The sequence below is a fragment of the Lampetra fluviatilis genome, chromosome 2 (genome assembly GCF_964198595.1).
Source record: "Lampetra fluviatilis chromosome 2, kcLamFluv1.1, whole genome shotgun sequence".
NCBI lineage: Eukaryota > Metazoa > Chordata > Hyperoartia > Petromyzontiformes > Petromyzontidae > Lampetra > Lampetra fluviatilis.
Window position 1 is genome coordinate 10327592 of NC_136276.1, and position 16719 is coordinate 10344310.

At 45.2% G+C, this 16719-nt stretch overlaps 1 protein-coding gene across 1 annotated transcript in view; it reads right to left on the reverse strand.

The window, feature by feature from the left end:
- Positions 1-16471, reverse strand: part of LOC144942147 (unconventional myosin-X-like) — a 77801-nt gene extending 61330 nt beyond the window's left edge. Inside the window, exon 1 of the mRNA XM_078868911.1 lies at positions 16133-16471. Coding sequence (XP_078725037.1) covers positions 16133-16153 — 21 coding nt within the window. The 5' untranslated portion in view covers positions 16154-16471. The remainder of the gene's footprint in view (positions 1-16132) is intronic.
- Positions 16472-16719: the final 248 nt, after the last annotated feature.

The window sequence follows — 16719 nt, forward strand, 5'->3', positions numbered from 1 at the left end:
TGCCAGCAGGTGTGCGAGGCACATGTAGATTGGGACCTGCAGGTCCCGGGAGTCCTTGCCGCGTATAGAATGGCCCCCCATGCAGCTACGGGGTTTTCCCCATTCTATTTGATGTACGGTCGGGAAGCTGACCCGCCAATAGAAACGCAACTTGGCCTGTCCGCCCCACGAACTAATTCTAATTTGGCAGAACATATTAAGTTTAATATTCACAAGCTGACAGAGGCGAGGGAGGCCGCGCGGCTTAATTCGCGGGCTCGCCAAATTGCTAATGAACGGTTGCGGGCACGGAAGGTGTCCATGCACGAATGGAAACCAGGTGACAGGGCCTGGCTGCATTGCCCTCAGGCACCCTTGGCTACGTCGCCTAAATTGTTGAGACCGTGGAGGGGACCCGTGGAGGTCGTGCGCGTTGCACGGCCCCAGTGCGTTCAGATAAAGTGGGGAAAGCGCCGGTGGTACGTTCACCCCTCCCGACTGAAACCGTTCTCGCCTCCATATGGCCTCCCCTTGTGTCGTGATGGCCGGGCGTGTGACGTGACCGGCGACCCAGAGGGGGAAATGTCTCTGCCTGATCCACACGTATTTTCGCCTGATCTGCTCCCAGGTGTCTCGGAACTGACAGCTGCCGATCACCGGCGGCCGGATCTCCGTGGCGGGGCCGGCCCTTTCAGGCCCGTTCCGCGCCGTCTGGAGCAGCCGGAACCGCCGGACGGTCGTCAGTGTCCCGCCCCATACGATGGACCAGCCAGACGGACTCGCGCCAGGTCGTGCTACTTTGCATGACCTGCCTCGTGAGGAGTCGGGGCAGTTGGAGCGCCTCGTCACTGCGTGTAGTCGCAGGGACGTGGGGCGCGTTCGTTTCGAATTTGCTCGTATCGTGTTATTGTTGACTTTTCGGGTTCATTGTCAATCTGTACATAGTTATTCTTGTTGTTGTTGTTGTTGTGTTATGTTACGGGGCACACTCGGGGGGTTACGGGGTTTTTTTTGTTGGTTGTCGTTTTATCGTCGCGGTTGGTTGTTGTTAGCAGCCGGGCCGGCTGCGAGCTATGTGGGAGGGGGTGATGTAGTGGTGATACGCGCTGGGTGTATATGTCGTGTGCCAGCGCGTATGTACGGGTGTGTGTGTGGTGACGCGCGCTGACGGGGAGGAGCAGGCGTCAGTGCGCGGGTGGGGGTAGTGCTGCTGATTGGCTGTGTGCCGGTGACGCGCCCAGAGGGAGTGATCGGGTAGCAGCGCGGTGTGATTGGTCGGGGAGTGGAAACACGCGCTGAGCGGAACCGGATCGTAGGGATAGCGCGTGGGGATTGGGTAACTGAGGAGCGGTGCCGACGTTGAGGTCCGCATCCGCTCCGTCTCCCGGGAAGAAGGGGTATATAAGGTGATGCACAGAGGAGCAGGGGCAGAAGTGGAACCATCTAAGAATGAAGACGAAGGTGCAGAGATAGAGCCCGGAGAGGAGAGTAATGGAGAGTAGAGGAGAGTAAGGTATAAGTGTGTAGCCAGTGAGAGAGAACGGTCTACACGAGCTGAGTAATGTATAGTGTGTAGCCAGCGAGAGAGAACGGTCTACACGAGCTGAGTAATGTATAGTGTGTAGCCAGCGAGAGAGAACGGTCTACACGAGCTGAGTAATGTATAGTGTGTAGCCAGCGAGAGAGAACGGTCTACACGAGCTGAGTAATGTATAGTGTGTAGCCAGCGAGAGAGAACGGTCTACACGAGCCGAGTATGCATACGGTGTAGCCAGCGAGAGAGGAAGGTCTACACGAGCCGAGTATGCATACGGTGTAGCCAGAGAGAGAGATGCAAAGTCTACACGAGGCGAGTGGAGAGTGTAGCAGAGGCGCAGAGTCTACACGAGGCGAGAGAGGAGTGTAGCCGAGGCGCGGAGTCTACACGAGGCACAGAGAGCCGGCAGCACAGAATCCAGAGTCAAGAGAAGCGCATTGTGAAGAAGAGAGGCCACGCGTTGTATTGTTACAAGTCAAGATTTAATAAAAGAAGTGTGTTCCCGTCAAGGAGTTTCCTGCCGTCATTTTCCAATACTTCAGTAGTAAAGGAGACAGGTGATGAAGGCTTGGATAGAGCTCTTTATCTGCAGAGGGAGGAAGAGAGTGGTGGGTGTAGGGATATCTCACAGGTATATAAAGTATACTGAACATATTTCAAACCGTACATAGCCAACCGTGTTAATCGGAAGTTGAGTTGTGAGAGGAAAAATAGTATTCACCATTTAGGATGACACCCAGGTTTTAGAAAATCTTGGCAAGTTTAACACCAGTGTTTCTGAGGAGTGCGTTGTAGGTGGAGGCATTATTGAGGACTGATTTCCTGCCAATGATAAAGACTCGTGCTTTTGGTGCATTGAACGCGATAACGGCAGAGATTATCCACAACGCGGTGTAAAAGAATGGACAGCGATTAGGCTGGATATGTAAAGCTGTGTGCCATCAGTATAGAAATTATGATCAATATTACCAAACAGAAGAAAGTATGATTGAGTATATCTATATGCAAACACAGACGATCACACAACTCACAAATCGATGTGATTACACACACACACCAAGGCTCACCACTGATAGAAGACGTGGGAGAAGAGCCACAAGCATTTTCACAAATACTGTAGACACATTTACCCCTGTGGTCACGATTTTCTGAAATAAAACCCCCTGCTGGCAAGTGGAGGTCTAATGCAATGGACTGCAGGGCAGTGATACGAGCCTGGACATGGTATCTATTCCGTGCTCCAATTCTTAAAAGATAACCGCAAAATAATATATTTGTGTTTTGATGACGTTCTGCAAATGCTGCGTTTTTATAGTATGTACCAATCCCCTTGTGAATGTATTTCATGTATAAATACTGTGATTAAATATTTTACTTCCATGTAAAAAAACTATTATTTTATATTGTAGTTTGCATTGGACATCTACCAATTAGGAACACTTGCTCTATGCACCATGCACCAGACCGTACAATATCTGTATGGGGATGGAGCTGCTGCAAAGTCGGTAGTTCACTGCACTATGAACCCGTTGAACAGAGTTCAATTCCCCCACCATGGCGAAGCATCAGTGGTGAGTGATACTGGTAGGAACCTCCTGGTTACACCAGCCCACAGGGGATTATTGTGTCCGTCCATCGTGCAGGGAGGGGCTGGGTGGGGAGGGAGGGGCTGGGTGGGGAGGGAGGGGCTGGATGGGGAGGGGAGGGCGGGGAGGGGCTGGGTGGGGAGGGTGGGGCTGGGTGGGGAGGGGAGGGTGGGGAGGGTGGGGCTGGGTGGGGAGGGGAGGGTGGGGAGGGGCTGGGAGGGGGGTGGGAGGGGTGGGGTTGGGTGCGGAGGGGCTGGTCACCCCGTGGTGCCCTGATAAAACTCAACGTTTAACCTACTCACGCCGGCTTGTGCCCGCCCTCAGTCGGGCATATTTGCGGAATACACCACGCCGCCGTTGACCCTGGCCATTGACCGAGAAACCCAACGTTCCTACCAACTCCCTCCGCAGAAATGTGTTATTCCGGTCCTGGCTCCACCTTACCCCTTCTCCAACCCGCAGACTGCTAATTTTATCCAATTAATTCCAGACCACAGCACAGTACTTACACCATCTTTAACTGCGCTGAATGTGGATGTTAGTAATGTGTTTGATGTTTTCTGTAAGTTATCTTTCATATGAATTATATATTCATAAATGGATCACTTCCATATAAACTGACTTTTCATGTAGGAGGTAGACAGTTTAATGTTAGTCTACAATAAGAAGACTTAAAAGCGGACAAAATGTACAAAGTTATAATAAAAAAAAATATAAGCTTCATCTAATTTTCTCCCACGAGAACTTGAGCATGTTTGTTCAAAGCAAAGTGAAGGATGCACGCTGATGTGACGGGGGACCCGCATTCTGTGAAATCGCCAAATCCAGCAACGGCTTATATCTGACAACCACAAGTGCAACCAGCCTCAGCTGTTTGCGTTGATATTGCTCAACTCACAGCAACTATGGTTGACACTGATATGTCCATTTTACGGTAAAACAAATTGTGGGCGAGTGTTGTCACATTGGTCAGTAATTTTATTTCGGGGAAGGCCCGTTGAGCTTAAGAAACTCTTTTCCATCGTGACCCAGCCAAAGTGGCTGAGCACGTTACACGGGAAAGAAATGTTTACAGGGTTTTATCGAACAAACGATACAACGGTGCAAGCACATTACATGCAAAAGGGAGGGTTTACAGAGCTTGTATAGAATCAAAACAGGGCCAGTTCATAAACAGGACTAATACATAATAGGAATAATAGATGATAATGATATGAATAACCGTAACTATGTACATTGGAAATCTAGCATTGAGCACTGTAAGAGAGCCTTACTCAGAAAAATGCAATTTTCATTAATTTGATTCTGTAAATGTTTATATGTAACAATTGAATAATTAGCAAAAAAAATGCTACACTGACACTCAGAAGCATTTTGCGCTGATAAACGGGTATGAAAGAGGATTTGAGTGCCTCTCGCATCTGCCCAGACATTCTCAACTTATATCCAATGTCAACGCGATGCACGTCACCAACTTAACTACAAACCACGGGTTTTTTGCGCCCGTCTGGGTTTCGGTTGTGATAAGTTATAAATGCATATCAATCCACAGCCATTTCCCACCCACACCAAACCCACCGAGAGGGAAGTTGATAACACCGTATGGTGCAAAGGATAAACTGCTGTTGTTTTTATGATGCCAATACAGCATAAACGATAGCTACTACTGCAATTATTGTATTTTAACAGAGTAAAACAAATCCAGTACATGCATTTTTACCTTTGCAAAGTGCATCGCATCATATAAAAAATACACCCAAAGAGAAAAACTAAAACTTTAATCTAAATTATAGATCGTTACTTTAAATTTCTATCAAAGTAATTTTAGCATACAAATGTAAATTTACAAAGTGAAAGTGTGCAATTGGCATCCAGTGCCAACACATTTATAACAACGGTGCCATTGAACACTGACACGATGTAAGTCTCGAATCATGATGGAAAAAGAAAATCAATCTCTCTCCACCATTTACCACTCCATTAAGACAAATATGACGGTACAGTGGCATCCAGCTATATCCCAGGAAATTTTGCACCCCTTGCAACCAAAGCCATTTCACCAAAATGACTACAATTTGTTGAATCGACAAAATTACGCTTGTGGATCTTCCTTAAAGAACAAATTACTGGCTTCCAAAGTTTTACAGTTTTATATGTGTAAAAATATTTATTTAGAACAATGCGTGCAAAACATATAGCTTGTAGCTGAAAGTGGGCCAATGCACAAGGACCTTTTGGAATTATCCATTACGGGCACTGCACGTGATTAATGAAACATTCACAACGGTCATCTGAAAATCGAACATCCTTTACCTGGAAAAGTTTGGCATAAAAATAAAGTGCTTTGAATTAATTATGAAAGTGGTATCAGCAAACACAGCCGGGCCAGAAGGACACTGCCATATGCATACTCAGCAGTCGTTCCTGCATTTTCATAGCTGATTTGAAGGGATAATATGAGCTATTAACAAAAGGTCTTTTTATTAAACACAAAAGAAAAAAACATGGCAAACTCTCTCCACAATATAAACATTTATAGCACTATACTTATTATTATTATTTGATCAAATTACCCGGAATATTCCCAATCTCCTCAAATGTCATTACTGTACTGTACTAACATATAACCCACATATCTATGTGCCCCCACCTCCACCAACCCACACTGACCTTTGAATGCTCAAATAACCCCCATGACCAGCATGGTGTGGGGAGGCCCTCATTCAGCAGTGGATAGAATTGTACCGTTATTTCAGCTGGAGTGGTGGAGGAGTGGGCTGCGCATTTTGCTATGAACCTTGCGACGCGAGTATGGATTCCCAACCCCTGTTAACATCGTGGCCGAGCGAAACAGTGTCTGAACTTGTCCTGGTGCACCCCCCCCCCCCCCTACATTCATCCCCAACTAGCCATAGTGGTGAAGGTGAAACACACCCTATGGCCAACACTAGGAGAGCCTTTATCCAGTAGCAGATTTGCAAATTGATATAAACGATTAGTACAGTGCAATGCAATGTGTATATGCTGCAAGCACACCTTACCAATCGCAGTTGAGATATAAGTAATACATCCTCACATTATTTCAGTGCCTCCATCTTTTTGTTTCGAGGCACCCAAAATCACCCCACTGGCCCCTTCGGGTGCCCCCCCGGGTGCCCCCCGACCCTCAAATCCACTCATGGCACTTAACAATCTTGGTGCGTTGTTGTGTATTCTTGTGTTTTGTCGCTGCAACGTGGCACTGACGTTCCCCATGCACATTTTAAAAATGTATCATGCACGGTATCCATGTGAGGGCCTACCCCCCTACCATCTCCCAGTAGGCTTTGGCCTCCCCACCCCCTGGGAGGCGTGCGTGATCTATGGGTTGAAAACCACTGCATTACACAAAAGGGGGTTAAAGGCAATTTTTGTATACAAGCCCACTCGTAATATAAGCACACGTGGCCTCGCTGCCACGGAGTGTGCTTATATCCAGCTTTTGCTATGGTATTTTTGTAAAATATTATCATTCATTTCTGTACATTGGGAACATTCTACTGTGCAGTTTTACATTTCTTCCTTGGCAAGTTAGTACTGCATGGTAGAGTACTTCCAATATTGTAATGTATATGCCTTCAAAGTGTCTTGTATAACAACATCCTGTGTTTATATATATAAACTACACATTATGCATACATCTTTATTCAAAAACGATTTGTCCTACTGCTGAAAAAATGCAATGGTGGTAACATTCCATATCCAACGCTAGCAATGTAGTGCATAAAGAACATTGTTTTATATCTAATATTGCACAGAGTTGTTTATAATAGAAATAACAGAAGTCATCATCCATTACAAGTGACGAGCCTATGTTAGGAGTCTGGAACCGGAACCAGCTTTGTTTGGTATCCCTATCAAGAAGGAGACAAGGATCAAAACAATGTGCCAACAGCCAAAGCAGCAGCACATGGCAGCTAGCCATACAAATCAGCAGAGATAAACATAAGAGAAAGTACACACCCGGCCCTCTGTGTCAAAAACAAAAAAAAGCAGCTGGCTGAGCCCGGCTGCATTAAAGAAAGGAAATCTGGTTTGCCATTCCACTGGTTAAGGGCATCACTGGAGCAGCAGCGTGCGTGTGGCGGATGGGGGTTCGTAATAAATGCTTCACTTGGCACAATACAAGGAGATGCGCTGCTCCCTCTCCGATACCAAGCACAACGTCTGTGTCATTTCCCCAACCCATGTTTATTTCCCCCTGAAGCGCCGCGGAAAACTGCTGAAAGGAACACTGCGCAATTTGCTTAGTCTACAGGACAGTTGTTGATGCTAAACTTGGACATAGTTCAGTTGGCAGAGTAGCAGCGTTCCAGTCATAAAATCGTCGGTTTCATTCCCGGCCGTATTGACTCAGCTCATCAACCCCATGGGGGTGAGTGAAATTCCCGTCATGTGGTTAGTCGACATGTGACGATGCCATCGACTCATTGGATTAAAATATATTCTTAAGATGATGACTCGTGTCTGAAATAATTTACAATGTTCAGTATGCACATCGTTTTTTGTTACATTTAGGATAACACAGTGAACAAAATAGCACAACCGAGAATAACAAATATGAGCGAGATGGGAAATATAATGTAAATTAAAGATCATTGATTTTAGTTTACTCAATTGTGACCCTGAATGATGCAAATTTATAAAACTGCTGGGAATGGAGATATAGGAGGACGAAATTTTACTTGCCTAAGCATTGAAGCACTTCATATGAAATCGTGGAAGAGTTACTTGTCCCTACCAATACAAATGCAATGAATTCTATGCATTCATGTGAAATAAGAGCCATTGGAAATATGCATGTTTAGAGATTCACCAGCAGAGCACGGCTTATCTGACACCCCTACAGTTAGATGGAATGTTTATGGAGCACATTTCTAATTGACGCAGTGAATGATAAATCACAAATCTCTCTCTAGTTTCAAGGCATTTTTGGGCACGAGAGGTTTCTACTAAGATGTTTTTTTTGCCCACTCTCTCAGGTCGTTCCGCTCCCATTACAGCGACCTCGCCTTATGTTAATCCACTGACAAGAGACGATTTTTTCATTCGAGATTCATTCAGCACTGGCATAAACATGACCCCAGTGGGTACCTCCCCAGCGCACGAGGCTAATTGTCTCTGGCTGACACGCTTATCAGGAGCCATGTGGCAGGAGAAACCTGAGCTGTTTGAAAAGCCACTTGGTGCATCATCATCATTGTTGTTCTCGGATTTGCTCTTTTTGGAAAATTACCTGGAAGATTTTGTAACCTTTTTGTTTTGTCATAGACTATATTTTCCAAAAAAAGACACAACAAACAGTTATGCTTTTGGGGGGGGGAGGTTGAGTGAGGAGTGGTGGCAAAGCGGTGAACGTGATGCGGTTTAAACTCGGAGGAACTGCGTTTGGTTCCCAGTTGCATCTAAAACCAGTGGGGTTTGAGATCTGAACTGGTCCTCCCTGGGCCCCCCATTCACAAACATGCATTGACCAGCGTGGTGAAGTATGGTCAAACAACCCCCATGAATGATGCAGGATGGGGGGGGGGGGCTCATCTAGCAGTTGATCGACAAAGGGCTGGGAATTACCAACGTATTATGAACGCGTATTTGACGCAATTTGTGATTTCACGTACGTGTTATCCCGTTAAACAGAAACCTGCCTGACAAGTCCGTTAGAATAAAATTAGCGGAAAAAAATTAGATTATCGACTTGTCATGATCAATATCATTCTATTGAAATAGCAATGGTTTGCGCATGGAATACAGAGCATGGAATTATTCAGCCGCTGTCACAGGTCTGCTAAGTGAATGGGGACAAAGGCCTGAGACGAGACACTCCCCGGCTCTCCGAGTGAGAACCGGTGAGCAGCCTTTTCTCCTGTGAATGCTCCAATCAAAAGCAATCGCAAACCCTGTACAGAACTGTCATAAAACCACAACTAACTTCCCATTTTCCATTAAATAAATAGTTTTCCACAAAAACAAGGCTTGTGAAATATAAATTATGAATATCTATTTTTTTTCTCCCACTCTAGTAAAAAAAAATCGTGGAATTATTTTAACATGTGACGGTGTACAAGAGTAAAACGAGAAAATATAATTTTTCCAATGCGAATAAACTTTTGGACTTGTACACCATTTGTGGGTGTGTCATATACAAGGAGTTTCGCTGTACAGTATTGTAATGTGATCATTAAAATGATTCCAAAACATTCAAATGTATGCTTTACAAGCATCATCAATCTCTGTGATCTATCCGCTGTTGGATGAAGGTCTTGCAAAGTCGTCAGCATCCCTCAATGAAACAAAGATCTCCCGTATATCCTTAACAGACTTTTGGGGAAAATGTTGTTAGCGAGCACCTATTAAGGCCGGGACAGTACACAGAGGGGTGGGTGGCCAGCACCACGCCTTTGTCACACACCACACCAGGTACTCATTTGAGGCTGAGTAGACCTAGGGGAGACCCAGGACCGGTTCAGATAAATCGTCACTGGTGATGGCCGTGTGAATTGAACTCGGGACGCCAGGTTCGTAGTGCAGCGCGCTAACCACTACACTACCGTTCCCCACCACAATCCATCTGGCTCCTGCACACGAGCTCATCTCGTCCTCTTGGGCATGTTCCCTCCTTTGGCTGTTATTGTAAAGCAGTGGGTTTTTTTTACAAAAGCAACCAAAGGACTATTTTACAATACTCTCATGTAAAATACTTTAGTCTGGACACAGAATATATTCTTGATTTGAAGCTTTCGTGACTGCAGGAATCCATAATCTTTGGTTCTTTCAGTAAAGTCACATAGGTATAAAATAAAATAGATCACATGATCTATTTTATTTTAATTTATACCTACGTGACTTTACTGAAAGAACCAAAGAGTACAGAACATATTGTTCAGTCCTACATTCATCCTCAACTACATGCGAGTTTATTGCACCGAGTATCCGATTAACACTTTGCTTCCAGACAAGAGGCAAAAAACGGGCATTTACAGCTCAAGTTAGCGGCTCACGAGTTTCCACACCGTGCCACCAAAAGGACTATCCCCGGAGGGGGTCTAAGTCTGGCAGTCACCTATCCATCACCCAAGGCAGCAGCCGAGCAAGGCTCCACACGTGGGGGCTTCCATTGAAGTGGCAGCACCACAGATGGCACGCCAAATGTCACTGGCCTCTGTGAATAAAAAAATAAAAATAAAACAGCGGCCGCTTGCTCCCTCTCTGGCCTGTTGCCAGCAGCTAATGGTTATGGACTCCTTTTCAAAGGACATTGCACCTTTTATTAAATTACAACAATGCTTTGTTTGCTGTTTACACAAACCCCGCTAATTTTGTTTTTGTTTCTTATATTCCCCACATTGAAACACCAGATTCTCTGTTTCTCGGAGGTTTGCTGGAAGGAAACACCCTCAGCCTCCATCAGCCTCCTCCTCCTCCAGCAACTGTACTAACGTGGTTATTTCATTCGGCTGATCTCAGACCACCAGCTGTCGGGCTGAGAGTGCAGTCATTAAAATGAATTAGAGAGTCAGGGGCTGCGCTACTGGCTTTAATTTAGTTAACAAATGGCACAGCGACGAGAGTAAAGTGCGATTGCTAGGCCAATGACAAAAGACAGTATATACTACAAGATCGTGTTAGTATTTTGTTCATCCTTGCTACGGATACAGTCAAATTATGTTTTCCAAGGGTTATCAGTTCCATACGTGTGAATCACGGCGTCTAGCAACACCGATGGAACTTGACAGAATTTGCTTAACACAGCATTTAAATATTATTCAACAAGAAAGGAAGACCAAGCTCGTAATTTGTTTACTCATATACAGTAATGGGTACGCCACAGTTCGTCCATCAGCAGGTCGTGTGTGGTGGGGTAAAGTGTGGGGACATCCACCTTGCCCATACAAGAGTAGGCCAAAATACCCTCCAGAGGGGGTGGGGGCTCTCGTGATGACCCCCCCCTTCCACGAGACGTGATGCAAGCCATAAATTGCAGAGCTGCACCTTTACCTTAACACAGTAATCACTTTTCATTATTGTGTAAAACTAAGTTGTGTTTGTGGTAAAATAACCTTGTTAAAAGTACTCTATGCAATATTTTGTTGACGTGTGTTTGTATGAGCAGTGCAGTTTTACTATATAAGGTAAAGGGCTCTTTTTTTGGGTGACGTAATCTGCATAGACCTATTGTTCTCAATCTGGGCTGTGTTACAGAAAATGGTTGAAAGATCAAAGATCAAACGTTTTGGTTTGCTACTGTAACATACGCTTTTTGGGATTATGCCTTCCAAATAACACGGACACGATTATGTCAGCCGTGATGCAATTACGCAATTGCACGTGCCATTTGGGCAATGAAGCATTGGCAGCACTAATCAACGTAGAAGGGACCACATGAGTCACAAGCAAAATGGTAAAAATGTCACTTCTCAAATTACTATCCGAATGCTGATCGCAACTGGGATGCAATAAATAAATTAGGGCGTGCCATCAGGCTCGGCGCAATACACTTTCACATGAGCATGCAGATTTCCAATGTACTGTATGTGTCCTTTTCATACACATTACAAGAGGGGGAAAATGTAACGATGATGCTAAACGTTGCTATACGCACCAATGTGCAGATCAATAAGATAATCCATTTAGGAAAGAAAGCATTTAAGCATTCAAAATATAAGAGGCAACCATGTCGCACGAATGTAAAATCAGCATATTGCAGCTTCCCAATGCACACACATAAAGTGTTTAATTCAGTAATGGGCTGTATTTTTCAAGCTGAGAGCCCATTGAGCCAACAGTCTCATTTGCAAGGGATACGTGGGGGTCTAATGACTCAAGTGTAAGACGATGCCTGCATTCCCCACATTCGCCAATGAGCCGAAGAGCATTTAAAAAAACAGTGTTGGCATCTGCAAACACCAGTCAATTCCCCCATACCCAGGGGAGTGTGGATGGAGTCGAGAGGCAGGATGGAATAAGAGGGTGGGAGGAGCAAATCAATTGAGTGCCATAAATTCGTGGTTTCTATTTAGAAGCTAAAACCCAGGTTTTGGGTCAAACAAGTGCAGGGGTGGCGGTGGGAGGCTCCCGTGTGGCCTCTAACTTGGACGCTGTTGAATTTGCGAGGCAACGCTACCGTGAATCACTGCCCACCGAAGCCTCGTTAAGCAGACTCAGATGGTGCGCAGCTTCAACGCTTGGCATTTGCGGAATTATATTTTCACAGAGCCCATTGGGTCCCATTAAGCAAAGCTGTGCACAATTTCAATTATCTAAAATGTATTTTTTTAAACCCCCCCATAACAGAAATGCCGGGCAGTAAAATAATGAGTATATGTTATGTTGACTTAATTTGACCATTTGTTGATAAAACGGTAAATTGTACACATTGCAAAATGTTACATTTTGTAAATTTAATTAAAGATGTTTTCTCCGTACAGAATTATTAGTGGGTTTCAAACAAACATCCGTAAAAATACGCGGACAAATTATGTAAGCACAGTACTCCTATATTACTTGATTTGAATCAGTGATTGATAAAAAAAAACGTCGTTGATAATAAATGTAGCTTGTGCATCTCGTGATGCTACATTTTCAAAATTATAATTTTGATATATTTTTCACCGCTCAGTAATTTTCAACAAAAATGAGCACATTTGTTCAGGCATTATTCAGTCATCCGGAAAATATCCCAGCCATATAAATACACACTCTTTGGGTCTTTCGGTGAATTCCTGCAGTCACGAAAGCTTTAAGTCAACATATAAATACATATAGTATTTGTCTATATTTTTTTTATTAAGCTTACCCATTCACACATTTCCTGCTCAGCTGCTCAAAAGAATATCCATTATGTTATAACATCAACACATGTTAGCTCATAGCAAGTTAATACATTGTAATGTGTCGTTTTAAAAAATAGTGTACATTGCTAAGGGTGTGGAACCAGTTCCAAAGTCAATAAATCAAGACTTTTGGCCCCACTTTGTCCAGGATCCGGTAATATGGAAGGAAATGGTCGCTGATCTCAACAAAGGCAGGAAAACAACTCACAGCATCCACGATGGATTTCAAACAACCCGCAGCAGATGCTGTAGCATGAGCTGTCAACTCCGTCATGACCCCCCCCCACCTCGTGACGTGGCGCAATGATAATACCGCTGCAGTGATCACGCCCGTCCGTCTGTGCGAAACCCGCGTCAATTGCGCCTTGTGTGTCTGTCTCGGTGCCAGAACGGGGACCCTGTCCTTCTGTCTGCGTCACTGCCAGCACCATCCCCGACCTCAAGTCTCCACGCCCCAACTCCCTGCCGAGTTCCAATAGCGACACCGCAGTGCTTCACCGTTCTCGCACCACCCACGTGCCCCCACGACTGCCGTGTTTAAAAAAGTCAACAACCCAGCTGTAGTCACCAATGTCTCACCCACACTTCCTGCCTCCCCGTGAGACAGCGGCTCGAACCAGACTCTCAACGCCACGCTTTCGTCTGAAATGTTAAACCCAGGCTCGCGGAAACCGTTGACTTTTTTTAGGTTCGGGATTTCCACCCCAAGCATCCAAAGTCCGCGCCAGTCAATAAGTTGCTTGTTGTAACGACTGTGGGCGTTTAAATTAAGGCGGGATATGGAGCACCGCGCTGTGAACACTCTTAACGGTGATGTAAATGTTCTTCGTTTAATAAGTTACTCAATGATGTCTACAGCTTAACACAGACTAATGTGAAAAATATGCACGTGTCTCTGTGTCCAGAGTACTATTCATTCATAGTGTCCTAGTTAATGGTACTGACTGAGTCAATGGTGGAAATTCCACATTCCTAAGAGGGTAAACCAGACTATCCATGAGGATCACATTGGACCCTCCACAAAGTGGAGTGTAACTCATTTGAAAGAAGATGTATGAGGTATGATTGGCTGAGTCAAAATTCGACGAACACCACAACAATAACATGTACTGTATATATCTTAACTGATACAGGTTAGGCAATATTAGGTATTGGATTGTGCCAATGATAATATTGGTTTAACACTTAGGCTTTCGCGACCAATATCCATAATACAGTTTTTGGAGGGTTAGAGCACGTAAATTTACACGTAAATTTACGCGTAAATTTACGCGATCTAACCCAAAAAAAACGGTATTATGAATATTAGAATATTGCAGCTGTATGGTGCTTATCAGTGCAATATATAACTAGGAAGTGATATCAAGTTTCAGTTAAGTTGATTGTCACACTCCATGGGATGCGAATCACTAAGTGCACACAATGCACTTTAAAACTTTAGACTGAGCCTGCGCTGAGTGAAACCCATGATAACTTCCCAGCTGTCAGTTTTGGGGCGACAAATTCCAAAATGCTGGTTCATAATTTTTATTGCTATAGTCATGGACCCGACTTTATTTGTGCTACATTATTTTAAGCTTTTTGTAGCCCATTTGGAGCATCATACATATTTACATCAGTTTCTCAGCCACAATTGTTTTTTATGTATCAGATATCAATATTGCCCGAGTCAAGTACGGCATATCTCTTGTAAAATCCATCACAGTTACACAATGTATAGCAGTGCATCTACTGCGACGTGGACACACTCTGGCATTGGACAAGCAACATCTTTGAATTACAGTGCAGAAATGTTCGTGTTGTATAGGCTAGCCAGATTAGTTTAAACTTGCTTGCTATCCGCTGTCAAGATTCCTCGAGGCCATTATAATCAACCATCAATTCACTGCTAGATGAAGGCGTCACCACGCCGTCACAATCTCTCACAATCCTGCGATGTACTAAATCCAACAAGCTCATGCACTTCAACTGATCTCACCGCTCAACATTCCAGGTTGACGTCCTATCGGATGGTTTCAACCCCGAGGCTGCCACGACGTCATTATTCATGACCATCGGCTACAATCCCTTCAAGGGATGTCCTGCCCAAGCCCATTTGCACTTCTTAACAGTTTGGAGTTGGTAATTCACCAACCATTTGTTCCCGAATTCATGCAATCCTCTTTTTGTCTCTCAGTGTATTCCCAAACAATCACATCTCCATGCTTCTGTGCAAACTTTTTAGTTTTTGTTCCTTGTTCATCATTAATGACCATGTTTCGGACCCACGTCTTAGCAGGTAGCATGTATTGATTACAAACTTGAGGTCGTATACGTTCAAAATATTATAGATAGGGCATTATATGAATTAATTGAATGAGTATCCTGCATATAGAGGCGAGTATTAAATTTGACACAAACTCTACTACGAGCCACCTTACGTCTCCATGAGCGCTGTGTTTACTTACAATCCATTGGCACCGAGCGCCACTTTTATTTAGTGCGAGACTGAAAATACAATTGGTTACATCGGTCTACAGTACACGCTCGTTTGATTAAACAATCCTAACCTTAACACCATAGGCATATAGGGAAGTGGATAATATTTGAAGCATCAGCATCATAAACAGTATTTTCAAGTTGAAACATCTCCTGCGATTTTGCAACCAACACCATGGCCGTCTTTGGATCACGTGTCTGCTCTTTTTAGGAAGTGATCATCTCGATTGACCATGGTTGTTGAATATGATGATGAATCATAGCGGTAAATATGGACCTGCAGTAGATCACGAGTACTACACCATGCATGAACACAATCACTGATCTCACCGGGCACAGAATGCGAGGCATATGTGTAAGGATGCGTTAATAAACCAACGCAGCCTGGCCAACGCGTCAAGTATTCCTCGATCTGGTAGCACCTAATGAAAATCAAGTAAGACCCCTCCCCCCCCCCCCATTCATCATTAGCACTGCCTAATAAACATATACTGTATATACAACAGGCTGACGATTCTGGCAATGATCCTTCTTCAGTTCTTAACCCGGCGCCCCACTGCAAGCACAGTCATTCAATTCGTCGTTTCATTTTGAGCAGCAGCAGCATGATCAACAAACAGCAGCAGCACCACGAGGAGTCGAGTGCCCTCAACCCCCAGGTGTGTGTGCAAGAGGCAGCTCACCTCTCGCAGGACGCAGTCCATCCCTGTGCGCTTCACCGCTCCTCCTCCTCCACCACTTACTCCGCTGGCTCACAGCGCGGACATCACCGCCGGTGCCGGCGTTTGCGTCCGCTGGATGATAACACGAACAGCAGCAGTAGCAGCAGCACACGCCGAGTGATGTCGAGCGGTCTAAACCCCAGAATCCTCGAACCAACCTTCTCTTCCTCTTGGTCCAGCTGTTAATCCCGATGGGCGAGTGGAACGGGCAAAAGAAGGAGGATTCTCTCGTGCCGCCGGCAGCCGGCGCGTGCGGCGTGTGTGCGCGCGTGTGGGGAGGGGGGGACAGAGCAACGCACGCGGTTTTGCGCGTTGTGGGGAAGGGCTTGGAGCGTTCTCGCCAATGGACGGGACATTTGCACACCCACCCACCTACCTCCCCACCACATTGCACCCCGCCCGCCCACTCGCCGTGACGCACGGCACAATCCTCACATCCCCCCCCCATCCCTCTCGGTCCTCGCAGCAAGACTTTTAAAAACCTCACGCTGGCGTGAATCGAGAGCAAGAGGCGAGGAGAGCGGGGTAGGCGTGCGTCTTTGTGGTTT